Source organism: Lycorma delicatula, chromosome 10 (assembly GCF_047948215.1).
Source record: "Lycorma delicatula isolate Av1 chromosome 10, ASM4794821v1, whole genome shotgun sequence".
In the NCBI taxonomy this organism is placed as follows: Eukaryota; Metazoa; Arthropoda; class Insecta; order Hemiptera; family Fulgoridae; genus Lycorma; species Lycorma delicatula.
The window spans coordinates 53,384,661-53,409,123 of record NC_134464.1 but is presented as its reverse complement, the minus strand read 5'-3'; the positions used below and the strand labels follow the sequence as shown (position 1 = coordinate 53,409,123).

The 24,463-nt window shown below is 33.2% G+C and overlaps 2 protein-coding genes across 3 annotated transcripts in view; both read left to right on the top strand.

The window, feature by feature from the left end:
* LOC142331457 (putative methylmalonate-semialdehyde/malonate-semialdehyde dehydrogenase [acylating], mitochondrial) overlaps nt 1-24,463 on the top strand; it is a 247,944-nt gene that overhangs the window by 7,339 nt on the left and 216,142 nt on the right. The window lies entirely within an intron of this gene.
* The window catches only part of LOC142330836 (nuclear RNA export factor 1-like), a 68,096-nt gene continuing 67,269 nt past the window's right edge, over nt 23,637-24,463 (top strand). Inside the window, exon 1 of one of the 2 annotated variants that reach the window (XM_075376293.1) lies at nt 23,637-23,809. In XM_075376293.1, coding sequence (XP_075232408.1) covers nt 23,758-23,809 — 52 coding nt within the window. In that variant the 5' untranslated portion in view covers nt 23,637-23,757. The remainder of the gene's footprint in view (nt 23,810-24,463) is intronic. The other variant, XM_075376292.1, reaches the window with a different exon arrangement.

Here is a 24,463-nt window from a genome sequence, read left to right as displayed (position 1 = left end):
GTGGCAGACTCTATTAGCTCAGCTTTGCAAACAAACGGTTATTACTGTTTACTACAAGCATTGCAAATATGAGTACATGAACATTTATGTGAAAGTAATAAATTAAAGAATTTACAAAAATTTTTTAACCACAAATTAAGTAAGTTTGTCAAAAACTTCTTAATAATTTTGATAAAGATATTATTTAAAAAGCCGGCAATAAATTGCTTAACTGGACCAGAATAGTCAGGACCGGCATAGTCTTTTTCAATCCAATGATTTTAAGCTCTATTAAATAGAGCTTATATATTTATGAAAAATAATTCCATTATACTGAAAATCAGTAACCAAAATTATGAATTCTTTTTTTTTAAATTATTATGTTAAACTATTTATTTCTAATTTTATAATTTGTAGGTAAATAAATAAATACAACAAAAAAAAAAGAATTGATTATTTCTATACTTGTGGAGAACTCAAAGAAAATTGAACTGTGAAAGTATTGTTTTACGATCTTGTTCTTTTCCAAGAGTTATAAAAAGTTATCGTAAAATGTTTTAATGTTATTTGATATTTTATCTTTTATTAAATATAAAATTATTTGTTTGATTATATCTAAATGTTTTAATTTTTATTTTTGAAGTGAAGTTGCTCAATAAAATGAAGCGATAACCAAAATTTGTAATATTAGTAGTATATTAACATCACAATTTCAAAAAAATGTTTTCAACTTTTTGAAAATTTGGGACTCGTGCATCAGGGAGGTTTCTTAATGATTAAAGCATTAAGTTATTTTAGTGACTTTACTGTTTAACAAAGTACATTTTGGGTGTTAAAAATTTGAAATAGTGAAAATATTTTTTATCATTTTTGAGGCTCCCATACTCAAACCCAAGCATTCAGAAAAAAATAATTTTTATGAAAATAATCCCTAAGTGGTGATAATAAATTAAAAAATGCACAGATAATTCTAAATAAACAAGTTGTAATTTTCTAGGAAGATTTTTGGCTAATTTTTCAAGAAATACTAAAGAGTAAGGACAATAAGAAAAAGCTGACAACTGTTAATTGTTTCTGATGCACGGATTACACACACAACTTAATTAAAAATATTTATCCTTTTATTTAAATGTAATACTTTTTTCGTTTATTTAATTCAATGATTCTAACTAAAGCGCTCGTACATACCGTATTTAATTCGCCACCGCGTTTGTGGCGGTACCAGTGCCAGCGGTCGGCACTAACTAAACTAATCTAATTTCAAAACTTACATACAACAAATTTCGCTTGTAAGGTTAGCAGCTGGTGTAGCCGCGAGGATTAACGCACCAGGTACCGAGTCAACCGGGCGATCGAGTTCAAAACCCAGCCAGACCGAGTTACCTTTTTACACTTTAAATATTATTAATTTATTTAATTCTGCCACTCACCTGTAACGTCACAATATAGCAGTAGTTTAGAGCATTTTTGAGGGTTGGGGTGCGATTTTACAAATATTGTTATTTTTTAATCTTTAAAAAATACGTATAATAAATATATGGTCTTATGGGAGAAATTTCGAGATGCTGAAAGTGACCATACTCTATAGTCTGATCCCCTTGACCTTTTAAGTTGAATTTAATGGCATCAATGTCCCATGTAATCTGACCAAGTTTGATCAAAATCGGTTTACTAGTTCTGGAGATATAAGGTGATTTAGAAGCCCACACCGAACACACATACACGTACATTATTATCCGGAAATTTCCATCCGGTATTTTGGTTTTTTGGGTTCCTTAGGTATCAAAACGTCAAGATCCGGTGAAAACCGGAGTGCTATAGTTCGCTATAGCACTATCTAGACGGGAAGGTAAAATTAAGATTTTTTTTTATGTTTTAAATGCAATGTGTAACTTGCAAAATGGTTTTAAATTTAAAATAAATGTTAAAAAGAATTTCTTTAAATTAAACAATTTTTTTAATTACGGCTGTTCTTCGGAATGTGCTGGTAAAAAATGTTATAGTGGTTTGAATGCTTATTGATGTAGAAAATAAAGATGTAAAAAAAAACTCCTATTAACTCCTCTTCTGAAGGAAGATATTTTAGCTAATAAAAGAAAAATATATAAATCCAGTTTCTGAGAAGAGGCTCAATATTAAATAAAAAGTTTTGGTAATTTGTGATCCCGATAAAAAACTTTGACTTAGAAGTTTTTTTCTAAAGTGCCCAAGTAAAGATTTAAAGTTTTATTTCGACCAAAACACATCCCACTTCTTTTACAATTTTTTGCAAAAATTTTATACATATTTTTTTCCCCGATGATAGCACCTGTCTACCAATTTTGAAGAAAATACAAAAGAGCTCAATATATAGACTTAGGTTTATAACACTAAAATCCCACTAGATACTAAAGAAAAGTAACATTCAGCCTGATGTAATACTCTATTTAACTGTCATCTACATTATAAACTTAAAACTTTAAACAAGAAAGCATGTTTCAAAAGGATAATTTGATTTAATTCCTGTCTGTAAGGTATTCCGTTCTGAAACTGTAACGTGTCCGTTGTGAAGATGTAAAACCATAGAGTCTCAAAAACTTAATTTTTCCCATTCAGTGAGCTAAACTTCAAACTATCTTTCATATGAGAAATGAATTCTTTTTTGTAGAAAGCATATTAGGTTAATTAACTTTATGAAAAAACTTACTATAGCAACATAAATTAATTTACACTAAGTTAATTAAAAAATAAAACACTATAATAACAAAAAAAATAACACTCATAGTGTAACTTTTTTGTTATTAAAACACCAGCTGTAATCCAAGCCTACTTATTACTTTTTTACAAAAATATGCACATGTATCAAAAATATGAAGGTTAATAATTAATATCTGCACCCTGAAGAGTATAATACAATATAAATACAAATTGAAGTTTTCTTTTAAATGTCTTAATGTTCATCTTATGAAATTTTATAAGAATAAAAAATGTTATTCTTATTTATTTAGAATTTTACAAGAATAAAAAGGAGGTAATATATCAGACTTCTTTGTAATTTTTTGTCTTTCAAATTACAGCAACAAACATAACAGGAATAAATGTGACACAGCAGCAACTCCAGTGAGAATACTAAGTAATAATAACATTTTAAATTGCAAAGATCATTAAACATTTTAAAGAATATTCTCTTGAATTTCTCTTTGATGTATTTCTTTCTGAATTAGTGATTTATTATATTCAAGTAAAATATCTATAAATAAAAAAATAAATAGATTAAAACGAATTTATGCATATTGTCGCATCTTCACGGTTCGAGCAGGATATTGAGAGACTAAGTTCCTGCTAAACTTTACAACCATACAGCTAAATTACTATTTATATGTACATTGTTATGAATAAAGCAATAAAAACATTCAATCAAAAATAGGTCTGGAAATGATTTGTTTTTAAGTTATGGCAAGTAAAGAATTTGGTCCTGATTTTTGCTCCTTTTGCAGGTTGAAGTTTTACTGAAATTTTTGGGACATAATTTTTTCAGTAACATTTTGATTCGAAAAATCTTTTAAAACTCGGTACCAAATTGTATCTCCAGCAGTTTCTGAGAATACTATTGAAACACTGAAAAAATGGATGTCAAGGAACACATTTTTTTAGTTTGGGCATAAATTTGCCAGTGGTGGCTCGTAACTAAAATTAGTGAGGGAGCTGCTCCAGAAATCTTTTTTGGGCCTTTTCAAGGCCATGGTTAAAGTTTTCTGTAAAATAAAAGAATCGAAAAAAATTAATCAAATAGAATAGCTGGAAACAGGATAGTGATCTAATTCTACACTTCATCACATACAACAATAATTTCGGTTTACGTATTAATTACGATTTTTACGCACATTGTGCTTAAAAACCGTATTCGGTGTAACCGAATAAATAATAAAATGTCAATGCAGATAATATTTTTTAGTATTATTAGATAATAACTTTAAAAAATGTCTGCTTAAAAACACTATAGTCCAATGGTGGTTAATTTAAATTTCTATGTACACAGAAACAAATACATAATTAGTTTTACTAATAATTACCTTCTCTTCCGCCCTTCCAGCGTGTTTTTGGACAGATTTGGCAATCAAAGAGCCCTTGCGTTCCGCCATCTTCTGGCCACTGCTAAAAAAACAACAAAACCACTTTCGTATTCCTTCCACCGAATAAACTAGAAAAGGAAACGAACAAGGAACGTTCCATACACACGCTTAGTAAAAAAAAAAATACCTTCCACCAGCATGCCAGGGTCGGCACTGAGGGAGCGACAGTCCTCTCTCTCTCTCTCCCTTGCAGCCTCACGTACAGCTTCCTATGTGCGCATGCGCACAACAGCACGCCGCTGGAACTGTGAAGCGCACAGTCCCACAAAAGATTTTAGTATCTTTTTCATAAACTGGGGAATGGCTACTGACATTAAACTTAAGAATTATACATTCTACAAGTATAAAGAAAGAATTAAACAAAAAAGGGCTTATTATATTAATTGTTATTGATAATATCAAGTGAAAATAGGAGGTGCTGCAGTTCCACAGCGCATATACGCAAGCCGCCACTGAAATTTGCATTGTTACTAATAAAACTTTATAAATAGTTTAATTCTGGAAAAGTTATACAATGAGAGTCAGTTGAAAACAAATAAATACTTTAAAAATTCAACTTCTATTTAAAGCAAAATAGACCAAAATGTTGTAATATTAAACAAAGTAAAAATCTTTCTTATATTACAGAAGAATTGTAGAACCAGTATTAGCTATTCAAAATAGAAAAAAATTAAAAATTAAAAATAAAAACCAGTTTAATAGCAGTCTTTAAAGTTAATTATATTATCTAAAATAAAATTTGAAACTCCCATATTCAAAATTGGATTGAAAAAATTAATTTTTTGAAAAAACTTATATTTTGTGTAATATATTTGTGTAAACTTTCAGAAGAGAGTATACATTTCTAATAATCTAAAATTGTATTTTTAATTTTCTAATAAGGACTAAATTGACATAATTTTTGTTTATGGATTTAAATATAAGTTTTCATGATTTTGTTTCATCATGGATATCAAGAGAGATTAAGAAATATTAATTATACATGGAGTTAGTGATGAGAATTTTACAACCCTATTAACGTTAAAACAACTCTGGTATAACACAAATGGCCACAGCTACCCAAGGTTCTTTTTTTGTTTGCTTGGTAATATTGTCAGATAAGCTTGAAGCATAGAATATGGAGATAGAATTTTGTAGCATTTGAAAAATCCCATGCGTAACCGGAATTTGAACTCATGACCTCCAGATGAAAACCCAAGACACTACCTTTTACCACAGATTTTAGATAAAGTATTTTTGACATTTTCAAATTTAGAATGAAATATTATGTAAACAGTAACAAAGGACTTTTAAACAATTTATGTAATTTTAAGTTTGCAAATTTTTTTCAAATTTCATTTGTTTTGAATTGTTATTTTATTTTCTATAATTTTTTTGTAATATCAAAAAAAATTTCTGAAAAGCATTGATACTTGTATTGTACATTATCTTGCTGAAAAACTTTTCATCAAGCTGTATAAGAAATTTAACTTAACAACTCTAACATAAAACATTTGATGATGTTGACTGTTATCTATTTAGTTTTTTTAGTTTTTTTTTTTTATGTAGTTCTTTACATTTTCAATTAGTAATTACAACTTTTATAAGGTCATTAGTATCTTATTTTCATCCATATACATGGTGGATGGGGGAACTCACAAACACATAAAACACTATTTTCTAACTGCACTGTACAGATGTGATTTCTTCCAGTAGCAGAAATTTCTATTAAATGGGTGAAATTCTTGATGTATCTCAGATTGTAATATTATTACCATAGATGTCTATGCAGACAATTGTAGTTTGTACTTCACCTTATGAAAGTACTGTAAGTCATATTCCCATTATCAGCTTTACTACACCTGACGGGCAGAATCCAAAATAATTTAACGCTATTTTTAATGATAATGTACATTACTTAGGATTCTCTACTAAGTAATAAGTCCAATTATTGTTTTTTTATTAAAAACCTAATGACAATGTGTCCTGTTTAGATAATTGCACCAATAGTAGTTTCAGTATTTTAGTTTGAAACACCGAAGGTAATAATAGTGAAATCGATGCATTTGATGTAACCTTGAAACATGAAATGATTCATGTAATATTTATTAGTTAACTTCTACCAAAATAATATTTAAAATCATTATAATAAAATCATGTACAAGTATAATCATTTCTTTTTATGCATCTCTGAAAGGAAAACTTGATTTTTTTACTTTTTTTTTTGGAGTTAATATTTCATATTAAGAAAAAATTAAACATTCAAAATTACATTCAACAAAAATGTTAATCTTGATGTCACATGGAGTGGGAAAATTGAAATAAAATTCTTTGATCTCATAAGAGCATTCAATTTATATGATGCTTAATTAAGAGGCTATTGAGTGTAGTAGTTTATTTTAATAATACTAGTTCCTCTACTTCTGTTTGAAGTTCTTAATATGTCTTTGCATGCCATAAACTCAGATCACCTTGATGTTTTATTTAAACAGATACGTATGTGTATTAATGCAAGTAATGTCAAAAGAAATTGTGATTACTCTGACAGATAATTTGTTACAAATTTAACTATTAAAAACATTAATGACTAGCATTCAGTTATGAAATTCTGACTGAAGTAGTTCTAAACCGAGTAATTCTCAATTTTGAATGATAAAGAATGCTTAAATGTCTAAATATAGATTTGGTAAAGAACGATAGAAATTTTTCCCCAATATTTCATGAAAATTATTAATAAATATTTTCCTGGAATAACTTCCATAATTTTATCTATTTAAATTATAACAAACACCCATATAGTGTAAAGTGGTTTTCTAATAACTAAAAAATTAAAAATATTTTTATATATTATTACATATACATAGATGTTCAAACAGTGGCAATTTTACATTTGTTAAATCAGAGCAACAAATATTTTACATAAGTGTGCTACATAATGCGGAACAGGAAACCAATAGAAATTTCACAGAATCAGCAGATAACAACTGTAGTGCTGTTTAGAATACAAGTATTACTGACAAATTAGTAACTGTGATTGTGATAAATTACTCTAAAACAGATTTGTTCAAATGTTTTAGTAGTTACTTTGTCTCCTCTATATAGAAAATCATGTTACTTTCAATATCAACAGTATGATTTTTTAATAATTTAAAAAAAAATTGTATTATTATTCATTGGGACAAGGGTTATTGATAATACATTCTTAAAGCTGTATTTAAATGAAAAATTCAGCCACTAGGGATATTTGCAGATTTTCTAATAATTAAATACTATTATTAAATGTTATTAAAAGTAATAAAATATAAAAATTGGTTCTAAGTCCTTATAGACAGTTAAGAATGAAAATGTTCAGTCTAGTAACTTCCCAGATATTCTTAAATAGTCTATAATGATAACTATATTTAATAGGAGGAAGATATTGACAGAGTCCATGTGTGGCTAATTTTTATTATTCCCACAATCAGTAAAGTTTATTAGCATATCATATGGGAGTAAACAATTCAATATTTAGAACATAATAGATTGTCCACATTGTGTTGTAGTGGATAACATTTATTTAGTGTTTGAGAATAATTAATTTACTTAAGTTGTACTTTGTGACACAAGTAAGGCATTTAACTCAGATCATGAGATACTTGTCAGAAAGCTTGAATTCTATCATTTTGGCCATAAAGAAATTAATGTTTATTTTCTTAATTTAATTATAGGAAACACGTTGTAGAAGTTATAGGTCATTTATCTCAGTTAAAGTTGTAAAGTAGTCCATTTTTAAGTAGGTCTGTTATTGTTCCTTACAGCAATCATTAATGGTTCAGGGTTATACTTTTCTCCTTTAGCATTATTTACGAATGGCATCACATTCCTTTTAAATTCTACCAAAACTGAAAGAGTTGAACGTAATTAGTAATGCTGTTGAAGAGGCCCTCATCTGATTTAAATACATTGAATTTTGTTACTAAACCAAGAAAAACTCAAAATATTGTAATCAGTGTAAGAGAGAAACAGTCTAAGGAGAGCCCTGTTAAACTCCTAGGTACAATCTTGGTTGATAAGCTTTACTGGTACTCACACACTGCATTTCTATGTGGGGTATCCAAAAATAACCAGAATTTTTTTTTTAATTTATGAATTTATTTTTTTTTATCATAAAAACCTTCAATACCCTTCTTAATATTAACCATCTCGGCTAACATATTTGTCCAGTCTTTTATTCCATTATTCAAAATTTTTTTTAAATTCATCTGTTATAACGCTTGATCCCATTCATGTCAGCAAAATACTTTCCTTTAGACCCTTCTTCAATCGCATAAACAAAAAAAATATCACACAGAGCTAAATCAGATGAATAAGTGGAGTGGGGCAAGGGAGTCATGCTAATTTTTGTTAAAAATTGGTGCACTGAGAGAGCTGTGTGAGCAGGTGCATTGTCATGGTGGAAAAATCAGTTGCCTCTACCTAAAATCACCCTTTTTTTGCAGTAACCCTCAAGTAGACCAAGTAACCCAAGTAACCCCCAAGTAGTTCTTCTCAAACCACCAAGTAGAAACCCTGATTAACAGTATGACCTGGTGGAACGAATTCCGAAAACACCACCAACCTTACATCAAAAAAATGAATGAGCATTGACTTGATGTTTGCCTTCACTTGATTAGCTTTTTTCGCATCATTGCAGTCTTTCACTGCCTTGACTTGTTTGGTTTCAGGATCATAACCATAACACCATGATTTGTCACCAATAATTATCCTGGAAAAAATCTGGGCTTGCTTTCAAGTGACTCTCATTTTACTGAGCAATCAGGAACAGAGGCACAAACTTTGCACTGTTCCTTCTTATCCCCAAATCCATCTGATAAATTTGCTGAACTGTTAATCCAAACAACTTTTCAATTTCCTCAATCGTACGTCGTCGGTCTTTAATCACAATCGCAAGAATCTTTTCTACATTTCTGTACTTCAGGAAGTTGAAGGATGTCCAGACAAAGTTGGTCATCAATCGACGTTTCACCATTTCTGAAAGACAAAACCACTCGAACACTTAAATTTTCCCATAGCAGATGCTTGTAAGTTGTTTTCAACATCACAATAGTTTCTGAGCTCTTCCTGAGCAGGAAGCAAAACTTCACTGCCGCACGCTGTTCATTTAAGTCCACCATCACAAAAAACAAGAAACAGCTTTCACAAAAAAAAAAACATTCGCAGAGGTCAGGCATAAACTTCTCGTGTGACGCCACTCTGCAGATGACAAAGAGAAGTCATTTGATGCTCTTTAACGGGAGAATCACATACTTTGATAACTCTCCCTAGCACAACACAATTCTGATTATTTTTAGGTACCTCTATGTTAGAGGTTATTAATTTTGAGAACAGTTAATACCAAGATTCCCTAGAAATTCTTGTGTTCTACGTATTTTGCCTTTTGTTTTTTATTCTATTTATAATAGCAATTTATTATGCAGATGTAGCAGTGTAATTAACAATAAATTGGTTCTACAAAAGAATGTAACTGGAATAATTATTGGGTCATTCTGTATGAACATTACAAGACAGTTTTTATTCAATAAAGAGTCAGTTATAAATATTTACATCTTGTAGGTGTTCGTATATGTAACAATATTATTCAGTACATCTTAGAGTTGATACCTACAGCTACAATTCTTACAGGGGTTAACAATTGATTATTCCATATTAAAACTATAATTTGAATTTATAAGTTGTTTTTAAGTCTTCATAAGTGTTCATTGAAAGTCAGCTATACTTAATTTTTTTTTACTTTATAATGGAATTTATGAATTCAAGAATACAGAGTTTTAATTTAATGATAGAATTAATACTAAACAATAATAATAACATGTAATTATATCCATAAAATTACTGGAAATATTTCTGATGGTTCTGTAATGTGTACAGTTGTGTTTTTTACCTTTTTGTATTTTATAATTCATTTTAAGTACTGTTTTAATGTATATTTGTTTTATGTACATTGAATCTAACCCACCAGGTTGGTCTAGTGGTGAACTCGTCATTGCAAGTCAGCTGATTTTGAAGTTGAGAGCTGAACAGAAAAGAAGAGTACTATACATTTAATGTCTATTTGCATATATATTTCATTTTTATATTTTATTTAATTAATACTATTCCATATAAAAAAGTGTTATTCATAAAACATTGTCAGAAATGTTGTAGCATTTTCTAACAATGAAATGAAAAATGTAGATCTTAACTGCAAGTAAAAATTAAACGCAAACTTCTGGATAAAAACTAATCACCCAGTTACTAACCATTCCCCCAGGAGACCAACTTTTCAGATTAACAGTAAAAAACTTTCTCTATGGTTAAACAAATTCATGTATTTTTTTTGACACTGATCACCATAGGACCACAAAGAATAGTTCATTTCTGGAGTTTTTTCTCTTCATTACTTCACTAGGCCACTTCCTTCTTTCTTCCAACCACTTTAGGTTAGCACATTTTTTCTTCTCCTGGATCCCTTTGAATTACAAGATTTTTCCAAGTACCCATCTGTTTTTTAAATCTGTCATGTTTATGTTTGCTACCCCTTAGGACCTCTATAACTTTACACATTAAAAAAGAAAAACGTTAATTGGAAAATCTAGGGCACAAAGCAAAAACATATTCCCACATTCCAGTCACTTCACATTCAGCATCAGTTACTTAACAATACTTTTTTACATTCTTTTTCTTATTTTCATAGACATCGGTTTCTAATTTTTTACATTTAAAGAGAAACTATTTTAGATTTGTAGTCAGTGTTTAGTTGGTCAACCCAATTTTATACAAAAATAAACTGAGATAACTAAAATAGCCTTTTTAAAACAATAATTGTTTTCGAAAGGTTACTTTACTTATTGCAGTAGTAGTCTTATTATTGGACTAGCTTAAATATAATGAAAATAGAAATTTATGCTTTTTAAATTTCTGTTTAATTCTTTTGCTTTATGAAGTCAACACCAAGGGTAAGTTGTTAACAGTTATTTGTTTTTAATCTGTCACTGAATTCCAAACCCTAGAATTTAAATAATTACTTCCAAGCCATCCTGTCAAATATTACTAAATCTAATCTAACCTAAATTAAAATATAACCACAGAGTGGACGGAATATGGCGTTCCGTCTTCGAATATTGCCGTCTCTTATGCGAGGTGTGAGGCGCGATCTGTCTCCGACAGATCCGTTGTTTGAGCTGCGATGCATGTGGTGAGGATTCCGTATGTAAATACAGCCCGGTACGTGTGACCGGTCAGTATGAATTTTACTGATCATAACTATCTTGGTCCGAGTAATCCTATCGATAACGTACCGCCAGTCGATCTAGATGATCAAATCGCGTTCGAGCACGACAGAGCCTACGAATCAGCCACAGAACATCATCATATACGTCAGGCAGATCGGGACTCTATCGGCCGCTTTTCGGGGGGATTTCTTTCTGACTGGGAATTGGCATAGCCTGGTCGGTGCTGGAGGTCTTGCGGCAAAATACAGAGTTGAATCTGTTACTGGAGTCCTCTATTCGAACATGTCAGGAAATTGTACGTCAGATATCAAGATGGCCAATAAACCTCTCGCAAAAGTGGAAACATTAGAAATCAAATTTTAAAACTCTAGCGCCAAAGGATAGTCTTTTATTCACTGACCGATAGCCGCCTTTTAGCCAGACTGGACAAAACACTGATCAGCTAGTTCAACCAGCAAAAATCCCAGACCATTGCCAGGCCCCAACCGGCAGAATCAGCAGACTGAAAAATCCCAGTCTACAGCACAGCTCACCTTGGAGGTAGAACACACCAACATTAGATCCTAAGTAAACATCAACATCAGGCCTAAGTAAACCTGGAGGAAACACCTGAAAGAAAGCAAACTATGCAAAGATGTAAAGAAATAACTGCAAGAATACAAGTAATAACAAGTGTTTCTCAGAAAATCACTGTAAGTGTATAGGGCTAGAGAACGAGAAGCGATAAATAATAATAATTAAAATTAACTTCTGATGACAATCCTATGAAAATATTAAAAAGAAATAATACAGGAATGCACATTCCCACCTATTTCACTAGAATAACATTTACTCCACCCTTAGAACCCAACTTGTGTGTGTGCACACACATAAATACATACAACACACATACACAGAGAGAGAGAGAGAGAGAGAGAGAGAGAGAGAGAGAGAGATGTGCACATATATAAAATCATAATAATAGTACTAAAAGTTATTAGCTTCTACTGGCTATAAATACTTGAATACAAAATAGATGGCCAATGGACAATGAAACGACCATCAGAATTATTTATAGTAGTCATTATTAACAGAGCCCTACTGTATTTACAGGAAATCATTCAAATAACTGGTAATATTGGTTGCTATAGAAGTTCATACTTTCTGTTCAACTAAATTTGATTTATTTCTTTAAAATCAAATTAGTAGTAATTTAACATTTAAATGTATAATGCAGAAATTGTACAACTGAAATTCAATTATAGTGCAGATAAAACGTAATAAATATAATAATAAAATAGTACTTCGAAAAACCATCGATGACAATAAATGCCACTAAATTTAAATTGTTTGAATAAAATTAACTTTATGATCTAAACATGTGACTAAAGCTATAATTTATTATTCATCAAGATTTAAAACAAAAATGCAGATATGAAGAAGAAAACAGAATAGAGAAGCTACAAAAGAAGAAAGAAAGGAAAACAGTAAAAGAAATTATGTACCTGAAAAAAAAATTTATATAAAAGCTGGCAAAAAATATAATATAATAAAGTAATTCTTTAAATTCTAGGATTTGGAATTCAATGACAAATTAAAAAAAATAACTGTTAACAACTTACCCTTGGTACTGACTTCATAAAGCAAAAAATTTAAACAGAAATTTAAAAAGCATTATATTTTCATTATTTTTATGCTAGTCCAATAATAAGACTACTACTGAAATAAGTAAAGTAATCTTTCGAAAACAATTATTGTTTTAAAAAGGCTATTTTAGTTATCTCAGTTTATTTTTGTATAAAATTGGGTTGACTAACTAAACACTGACTACAAATCTAAAATAGTTTCTCTTTAAATGTTGAAAATTAGAAACCGATGTCTTTATGAAAATAAGAAAAAGAATGTAAAAAAGTATTGTTAAGTAACTGATGCTGAATGTGAAGTGACTGGAATGTGGGAATATGTGTTTTGTTTTGTGCCCTAGATTTTCCAATTAACGTTTTTCTTTTTTTGTGTAAATACTTTGAATATCATAATGACATCAGGGTATTATATCATTACTCTATTATAATCTGACATTAATAATGATTATGATAAATAAATGAAAAATATCTTAGTCATCCCTTTGTACAGTGCAACTTTTTTTTTAGAAAGTCTACGAAAATTGTCTGAGCTGCAGGCTACATGTGTACAGGCTACAATGGACTGTGCGATCTTTGATGCCAGTAAATATGAATTATTTAGATAGATTTTAAGTAAATAAAAAATTCAAATATTTCCATTCATTACAAAATTCTATGTATCATTCTTTGTATCAAATCAGGTAAGTTACTTTTATATTACTCAGGAAATTAAGGAAGAATGAGGAACTTTACTGAAAATTAGATAGAATCACAGAAACAATACATAAGCAAAGACTGCCATTCTATGGACGTCTAACAAAAATGGATTCAAATAGACTTACAAAAAGAATTTTTGACATGTGTAATGGTGATAAGATTATAACTTACTTAATCTTATCAGGTCCTAAGGGGTAGCAAACATAAACATGACAGATTTAAAAGATAGATGGGTACTTGGAAAAAATCTTGTAATTCAAAGGGATCCAGGAGAAGAAAAAATTTTAGTGGTTTGGGAATGTTATTTTTTTGAGTTAATTGTTCTGTCATGTGTGGGTGCCTGCACTCCCTGATGTTATGCCCAAAGGTAATTTCAGGGAGCGTGGACGAGGGGGAGTGGTATACTCCAGAATATGTAATACTAAATTTTCTGAATTATACTACTTTATTGCAGTAGTTACTTTCTCAACTGTAACCAACAACTACTATTAATTCATTCATTCACCTTTAGGTTTGATTTCTCATTCCAAGAGCAGAAAGGTAACCTGCACATCCATTCTCTTTTTAGGGTTTATTTAATCTTACAGTCCATTATTTTCATTAACTTCTAATAACTTCTTTACTATATTTAATCAGAGACAGATTAAGGCAGTTATATTTTTCAACCATGTTTGAATTTAGACTGAGATAGAGTTGTTTTTGCTAACCGGGATCGTAAAGCCCCCAACTAATCTTCAATAAATTTTATTAATATTTTATGAAAATATTAATTATTATGACAATTTTCTATTACATTTACACTCAGTGGTGTTGCGACATCTAACGAAACGCAACCGTAACCTACAGTGGGAACTATCATGCCGATGGGTGAATGGCTCTACGTAGTGAGTCTTGAACGATGTCCTCTGGGCACCAGGGCAAACCCAGTTGTATTTAGCTCTAGCTCCAATACGCGCGCCCTCTGCTGGAGTGGTCCGTTATATCGCTGGAACTCGTGGGACCAAAATTTCAGTTCCAACAATAAATTCTATGATGATTGGTGGTCCATCTGAAAAAAACACCAATTTTAGTCTAATGAAAAGTCCTCGGTCAGCCTCGTCTGACGAGGACAATGTAACTACTCAAGAAAAGGGTAATGTCAAATATAAGAATATTCTTTTTGTTGTTCTTTGGAATAATCAGGAGAGTGGCTCTCTTCAAAAGGTCTCAGCTTTCCTGATTAACAAATGTGTCATCGGTTGTATTGGTTCTCCAAAGAACATCAAAAAATTACGAGACGGAACAATTCTAATACAAACATTTAATGATGAGTAGAGTCGCTCCCTGTTACTTCTCAGCAATTTGGGCGGCACAACCATAAATACGACATGCCACAAGACTCTAAATACCAGCCGGGGAGTAATTTTTTGCTGCGACCTTCTGGAAATGGATATAAATGAAATTGCTGATGAACTTCGTGCTCGGGATATTATAGAAGTGAAGCGTATAATGAGATGACAGAGCGGAACAGAAGAACTGACACCGTCTCTTATACTGACATTCAATCTCCCTGTTCTACCAGAAAAGATTAAAGTGGGTTACCTCTCGGTTCGGGTACGACCATTCATTCTCAACTAACGACGATGTTTCAGATGCCTAGGATATTGTCACACTACAACATCTTGCTCGAAAATGAAGATCTGTACTAGGTATGCTAAAGAAGGTCACAATGACACTAACTGCGAAGAAGATAAAAAAATGTGCCAACTGCAATGGTTCACATACAGCTCGCTCCCGAGATTGCCTAACCTTTAAAGAAGAAAATGCAATTCTCAAAATCTGTACTGAGCAAAAACTATCTTTCCTGGCTGCATGCAGAGAATATAAAAAAATAAATAATTCACGGAATCTGGTTAAACCAGATGTATCTTCGCCACCGCTACATCAAAATAAACTCCTACAAATGTTAGTAATCAGCAGTGAGGATACTGCAATGAACTTAAAAAACTTGTTCAGATGCTTTCTGATCAAGTTGCTTCACTTACAGCCATTATTTCAGAGGTGACAAAGATGAATAAAAAGTCTTTCATCGCAGTTAGTGAATCCAACAGTGAGATCCATACGAAAGTTCCTGTTCCCAAAGTCTTACTGGTACAGGCAGGAACTATCACAGCTGGCAGTAAGCCACCTAATAAGCTCTCCGTAAAGTGAACCCACATAACCACCCCCTCAGGGATGTGAACTGCAGCATCCCATTCTAATAAATCTCCTCCACCATCACCTCATATACTGGAGGATATGGTTGAAGAACCACCCGACCCCAGGCATCAGAGTTCTTTAAAATAAAAAATACAAAAAATAAAAATTGAATCACATAAAACTAATTTTTATATAGTTTCCTAAATTTATTTATTTTATTTTTTTAATTTATTTTTATTTTTTTTACCCTTATGAACATTACTCAGTGGAATGTTATAGGTCTTCGGTCCCGCATTGAAGATATTAGAATACTGGCGCACGTACATTATCCACTAATTATGTGTTTCCAAGAAACTCATCTTCTACAACATGACCCAATAACGCTCAGAGGATACTTCTGCGAGAGATACCGACTGTCTAGTAGACAGTAGAGAGAGTGGTGGAGTGGCTATTTTCATGAAGAATGAGGTGTCGGCTACAAGGATTCAACTAACCACTCTCATTTCTGCTGTTGCAGTAAAGGTATCTATCCCCTTCAAATTACATATCTGCAATCTGTATCTTTCACCGAACACTGAGTTCAGTGATCTAGAGGTCTCAAATCTCCTCACGTAAATACCATCTCCAGCGTTAATAGTAGAAGACTTCAATGCCCACCATATTTCCTGGGGCTCAACCTTCTGCTCCACTCAAGGAAATATGATAAACGGAGTGAGACAAGACTTGGACCTTTGTCTGCTGAATAATAGATCACACACATTCATGTCTTTATCATGTGGTAATGTATCTATCATCGATCTCTTCATATGCTCACCGAATTTACTCCCCCACTTAATTGCTCTGTTTGTGATTACTTTCACGGCAGTGATCACAGACCAATTATTATTGGTTTCGGTGTAGATCGCGAGGTTAAAAGAAGGCTACGGAAATGGATTGTTGAAAAGGTGGATTGGAATGGATATCATAAAGCCTTCCAATCACAGTATGACGATGGCGCAAACATCCTTGACCAATGTTCCTCTTTTACGTCCGTGATACTTGAGAATGCCAACAGATATATCCCACAAACATCGGGTAATTCTGGACGTCCTTCCGTTCCATGTCGGAATGATGATTGCAAGTATGCTATTAGGAATCGACGGCAGGCATTACGCAAATTTAATCGTAGGCCTATAGCTGAATATCTAAATTTATACCGCAGGACTAGAGCGGTAAGCCATCGGGTATTCTTGAACGCTAAGAGGAGTTCATGGACGAATTACGTGAACACTATCTCACGCACTACTCCCACGTCTACCGTGTGGAAAAAAATCCGTGCAATTTTCGGATCACCGAAACAATCTATTCTCGGTCTTATTGATGAAGGAGAACTCCTTTCATCATCTTCGGCTGTGGCAAATACTTTAGCAAAATGTTTCTTCTCGGTGTCTCTCACTTCATCGTATAATAACGACTTTCAAAGGTACAAGATACAGACAGAAGTATTACATTGAACATTGGTGATTCTGTCGGTGAATTAAACACCCCATTCGTATTTAAGGAATTGTTACACGCGCTTAAAAACTGACGTGACACTTCCACTGTACCGAACATTCGCCTTGGTATGCTTTCACACCTTCCTAATTCGGCACTACAACATCTTTTGAATACTTACAATGGTTTATTCTCCGAACAAGTCTTCCCACCCGGCTGGTCAGAAGCATTTATTATACCAGTACTAAAACCTGGTAAAGATAAAACCAACCTCTCAAGCTACCGCTCTGTTTCTTTAACAAGCGTTTTGTATAAAATAATGGAGAGAATGGTAAACCGCAGGCTTACATGGTACTTGGAGAGACATGGTTTTCTATCTTCAGAACAGTGTGGTTTCCGACAAGGACGATCTTCCATTGACCATTTAGTGTCAATGGAAACAGCGATACAAAACGCTTTCCTAAACCGCCAGCACCTCGTTGCTATCTTCTTTGATATACAAAAGGCGTACAACACGGCCTGGCGACGTGTATTCTTAACACCCTCAAGAGATAGGGAATCAAAGGCAATATGCTTGCCTTTATCCGAGGATTCTTAAATCACCGAACGTTTCGTGTTCGTGTGGACGATTCGCTCTCAGGTAGTGTCGTCTTGGAGAATGGAGTGCCTCAAGGTAGGGTATTAAGTGCCACCTTATTTACTATAGCCATAAACGGTATTACCAATTGTGTGCAGGTGACATGTCTCATGTTCTCTATTTGTTGACGATTTTGCTATTTACATTGCGAGCCGTTCAACACCCACATCAGAGAGACTACTGCAGAACACTATATTTCACCTTGAAGCTTGGTCCAGGATTACTGGTTTCACATTTTCATCCGACAAAACAAAATGTGTAGTCTTTTCTCGGCTACGAAACCCTTCTATTCTGCAAGTTTTTCTGAACAGATAGCTTATTGTTATCTCTCCTTACGTCAAGGTTTTAGGTTTGTTTTTTGATAGCCGTCTTACCTGGGTCAACCATATAAAAGAGTTAAAAGCAAAATGTTCCAAACTTTTAGATATGATGCGAGTCATAGTAACACCAATTAGGGAGCCGATCGGTTATGTATGATACGTTTTTACTGTTTTGTTTTTTCACTAAATGAACACACACAATAGTGGACTGTATAACATTTTTATTGTAATGAATACTAAGACATTGTAATACTATGTAACATTTGAATATTTAAGATATTTTAACATTTAACACTATGAATGCTTAAGACGGCACACACATCCGTCTTTCACAATATCTCACCACGCACTGAACTACGCACCAAAGAATCCCCATTACCTCACACTCACACATCAACATACATCGCACGCAACAAACACACGAACGATACCAAACATTTACTATTCCTTTGTTCGTTCCCGTTTAGATTATGGTTGTGTCGCCTACTCTTCAGCTCGTCAAGCCGTGCTTAAAATGCTGAATGGTGTACATCATGCTTTCCTTCGGCTTGCCACAGGCGCGTTTAAGTCAAGCCCTGTCGCGAGCTTACTTGTAGACTGTGGTGAACCATCACTTTGGGATAGACAAGACCAGCTTTTATTATCTTATTTTGCTCGTCTCAAAGGACAGCCAAATCATCCGGCTTTTGACTAAGTCCTTAGAAATCCTAATTTAGGAAAGTATGAGGACCGTCCACGCTGTACTGCACCTGTAGGTGTCCGTACCCGACGTCTGCTGCAGCATATAAATGTTTACACACCATCATTCTTTCCATCCTATCCGTGCTCATATCCTCCGTGGGGAATAAACCTCATAAATTTTATTTTTGACCTTACGACACAATAAACAATCAACACTACCTGCTGTCTTCCAGCAAATGTTTCAGTGTGTTCTCTCCAAGATGAACCCAGACGCGGTGGTATACACTCATGGATCGAAACAAAACGATACCGTTGGTTGTGCGTTTGTTGTCAATGAAAGAACTTATATGTTTGGTCTACCCGGAATTACGAGTGTGTTTACTGCTAAACTATACGCTATAAATAAGGCTCTAAATATCATTAACCGTAAATATAGAAACATTCTCATTTGTAGTGACTCATGTAGTGCTCTCCAACTTTTATTCCAAATATCCTATCGTCATTGAAATTTACAACGCAATCGCTGAGTTGAACAATCGCAACACAGAAGTAAGTTTCTGCTGGGTACCTAGCCACGTAGGAATTCCAGGTAATGAACAAGCAGATTCCGCTGCCAAAGAAGCATGTAATCAGCCTCCTTTCACCACCCGAGTTGCTACTTCTGATTTTATTAATTATATAAAACAATCACTAAGAGCAAGGTGGCAAGGTGACTGGACGGCTACCGCTAATAATAAACTCAGGCAGATTAAAAATTCTGTGTTACTATGGGACTCCTCATGCAGAAAAACTCGGCGTGAGGAAGTAGTCCTCTGTCGATTGCGAATAGGACATACGAGGGTTACACACGAGTACCTGATGTCAGGAAGACATGCACCCCTATGCGCACGATGCAACTGACGCATGACTGTCCACCACGTACTCATAGATTGCATACGTTATGCGGCGTTGCGTCGTAAATTTAATCTACCCAGAAACATCCGTGGTGTCTTGTACAATGATAATGAAATTTAAAACCGGGTGTTTTTATTTCTGCGTAGTTCTGGGTTAATACAAACAAATTAATATTGTCGTGTATATTTTTTATGTTAGATCTTTATGGTTTTTAGTTTTCATTTTAGTCTTTTTGTTATCCGAGAATGGGCCCTTCACACCCGTCTCAGTCTTTGTTAAATTCTATTCACTTTTGGTTTTATTTTAGATTTTATCTGTGATATTAGTTGTAAGCTTTGTTCATCTTTTAGATTAGCTTTACTTTCTTTTATTTTTTAATAAAAAAAAATTCCGGGCGATGATAACGCGCAGGCGTTTTTACTAATATATAAATCTTTCCATCAACCTACATGGATCTGCATATCTCAAATACCTGGCTGCTAAATTTAAGATATTACACAAGAATCAATAAAATGTTTACACACTACATTTTCTGTGACTATACAAGCCATTCAAAAACAAAGAAACAAAACAATCCTTACATAATCATATGTGATTTCAAATTACACATTTACCCATCCGAGGCTCAATGTCAATTGAATCAATAATTGAGTAGACAAGGTGTAAACTAATTATTTATGCAGATTTTTTTCTTAATTTTATTTTTAAATTATTTTCTCCAGTACAGTTGAAATAATACTACTGAGTCTTAGTCTTTAGTTTTTTTCATAATTAAATGAAATAATCATCACATTAACGTTTTATTATAGCTGAAATAAAGATTATCTTTAAATATTATATATATATATGTAAAAGAACATGTCCTGACTGTTCCTGTATACATATTTTTTTCTTGCACACTAAAAGAGGATTTTTTGAAATTCTGAATTTTAAGGGTTAAAATTAAGTAAAAATTAAATTTACTATATTTTTAATTTCTTGGTAACAAATGAAAATATCAGCTTCATTTTTGATGTGTGTAATTTTCATGTAAATATCTAAAAATCAATTTCTAAATTTTTTTAAATGCAACCTTGAAAGTGGTGAAAAAAGGTAAAATATTTTAACAATTCCTGCAAATTTTCCCAATTTCTGACTATACTAAACAAGCTATTCACTAGATTGAGACTTGCAAATACTCTTCAAATAAATATTTAAAAACTTTTTTCAGTTTTTTTGACTTTAGATTTTTTTAAGGGGTGCGACAGTGTTACGATGTGGCAGCTCAGCCAACTCAGCCACTGCTACTGTATGTGTGATGCGACTAGCTGCAACTGCTTCTGGTTACTTGTCTAAAAAACATAAAAGTAATTAAAAAACTTTTTTAAAAATGAGAAATGAAGTACGATCACCTACTTTTTTTTTTCTTCCCTCCCAGAGCAGAGCGATACAAGCATTTACGTAGTAGAAGATGGAATCTTGCATAAGCATCCAAAGACCCGTGTCGCCAGACGTGTCAGATCCCTACCAACTAAACCACTCCCCCTCGTCCACGCTCCCTGGAATTACCTTTAGGCATAACATCAGGGAGCGCAGGCACCCACACATGACAGAACAATTCACTCAAAAAAATAACCCTCCCAAACAACTAACACACAAACTCACCCAGAGAATACACCAAACATCTGCTGTGCAACCCCACCCCCACGAGGATCACATGCTCATGTTATTGCACACGGCACTGTGCCGCATAACATGAACACATCCTGTGTGGATGCAACCCAAGTCCCGAACATCGGGGGACAATTGGGAAGGTGACAAGCAGCCTTGACCATACATTCACACACACACACACACACACCACACAGCCACAACTCAAGCTACAAAAAACAAAAATAAAATCTGAGGTCACAACCACTGTACAAAATGATCTTCTTCCTTAAGCTTTTCTTTCATGATCTTCCTAATAAATTCTGAGATATGCCCCATGACCATTCACCGCTCGTTATTAAAACGGACAACGTTATCTGGTGTAATCAGGCCAACCTCTGAGACCAGGCTCCTCCTACTTGGCTCCCACGTGGGGCACTCGAACACTACGTGTTCTACCGACTCCACCTCCTCTTCACAGTAGAAAAAATCATGCATTGTCCTCCTCCTACTGTCAAACAGGTAGGAGTTGAAATAACCGTGACTGGTGAGAACTTGGGTGAGGAAGTAGTCAAGTTCCTCCACCCCCTATCCACCCAACCACCCACAACTGGTATTAGCCGTATGGTTCAGTAGCCTTTACGAGTGGCATCCCACCTCCTCTGCCAGCATCTCAACATCTCCTGCCTAGCCTCACTGCTATCCAAGCCCCAATACCTGTTACTTCTCTCTGCAGCCACCAGATCCAGGGGTGGAATTCCGGCCAGAGCAAATGCTGCCTCATATGATACCATTCAATAAGCGGAGATGATGCGGATGGCCAGTGACCTCCTTGCCCTCTCTAATATGCCCCTTCATTTGGCTACTTGAAGCCCCTTCACCCAAGCCGGTACAGCATACAAGACCACAGAAATCAACCAGCCTTCTTTTGGACTGGCGTAGCCCAATGATGTTCATCATGAGCTGGCTCAGCACCAGAGCCACCTATCTCCACCATCTCCAAGACATGTACCCGGAAAGTCAGCCTCTTATCAAGCCAGACCAGCAGGTACTTACAGCAGGTAACAGTGAGTAGCGTTATGAGGTGGGCACGATGAATACGGCCCCCCCACAATGAACGTCGCCTCCTGCCCACGAAGACCACCGCCTTGGTTTTATGAGCCATGACCACCAGGCCCTTACTCTCTATCCACCCTACTATCATCTGAATTGCAGCATTCGCCCTGATCTCCAGCTCTCCTACCGTTCTTGCTACCACCAGGAGGGCAAGGTCAGTCAGTCACCTCCTAGTGGTGTTTTTCAGGGAATGCTAAGAAACAGGCAAAATACAAAGTGTGTATTTTTACCCATACAAAGTGTGGGTAACCAAGGTCTAACTAATATTTTTAAGATGGAGGCTGACTGTTTTGAAACCCACATTCTTAGATCATCCAAAGTTTCAGGTCCTGTACTGAAGAAATTACTGTTGCTCTGAAGAAATTATAATACACTGACATTTTTTATAAATTGGGCAGGCTTTAATCTTTATTTATCATTATTATTTTCATAAGCATGAGTTTAATTCCCATCTGGCTAGACGGGAAGGGCAAGTGAATGCGAATATATCTATGACTGGCTAAATATTTCCTAACTGCATTGGGAAATGCAAGTAACCAAAAATTATGGATGAAGCTGTGACAGGGATGCTAGTAATGTAATTACATTTGTAACTACAAATGTAATTACATTACTAGCATTACATTACATTTTCATTACATTACTAGCATTACATTTTCTATTTATATTTATTGGGCAATTTTCTTATTTTCCTTTTTTGTTTTTCTTTATTTAAGTTTTGGTCAACTAACTATTCGTTTTTTATCGTATATTCCTTCTAAATTTATTAATAAAAATGTTTATTTACCACGTTTATTTAATGTTTATTTATCAGGATTTAATGAAGATCTAAAAACAATATTCTTGATTAAATGATTTTTGTTTAGAAATAAATAAATATTAAAAAAATAAATATGTTTAAATATTTCTACTTCTGAATTTATCATCTTTTACTTCATACACAAGATTAAGAAAAATTTATTGTTTAAGATGTATGATGGTATTTTTTTTGTCTGAATATTAATTGCTAAAAACGGCATTAATTCGTGAATTGTGCCAAAACAGTAATTACTTCGTCAAGGCTCCGATAGAGTCAATGCAAATGTCTGCAGTCGCCATCATGTTTCTGAAGTAGTCTACGTAAATCTTTGCGTTAGTGTTGTTTTATTAATGTATGTGTCTTTTAATTTTCATTAATAATCTGAAGAAATAATGCCGAATATGCACAAGCGTGGTAGAGACAGAGGGAAGCACAACTATTATGGTTTGTTGTCTAAATTTCTTGAATTTCCTAATAATATGTTATTCTGTAAACAGTTTCTGTATGCCATAGGTTCAATGATCTATATTATAACGCAATTTTAGATAAAAACAATAATTTGTAAAGCTAACTGTTTGTATTTTTAATTCATTGCTTAAATATCAAATTGTATTTGCTGTGATCTTTATTATTCAGTACAGACTAAGAATTGCTGCTTAATTGAAAATTTTCATTTTAATGTTTTCCTGTTTTGTCAATAATTACTCGTGATTACAATTTTGTAGCATTACAAATATTGCCATTCAGAATTTTTTTTACATCACAGCTTTTATTTTACTCTATAATATTATACACATATGTAGTGTTGCATTATTGGTCACTAAATGTACAAACTTAACCAAGAAACTAAAAGTTTTTGATTGTTCTTGGATATTTGCCTAGAAACGTGCTTAAATTCAAGATGTTAAAAATGATTTTCTATTATTAAAAAATCTTTATTTTTACATTAAGGTAGGCATTTTTAATATAGTCCTTTGAATTAAGGGCTGTTGATTTACTACTACATAAACACATGTAGTGTTTAAATTTCTTAAAACTTGGCAAATTGATTGTTCATTTTTTTTTTCAATAAACGTTTTCCTAAATCCTAAATAAAAT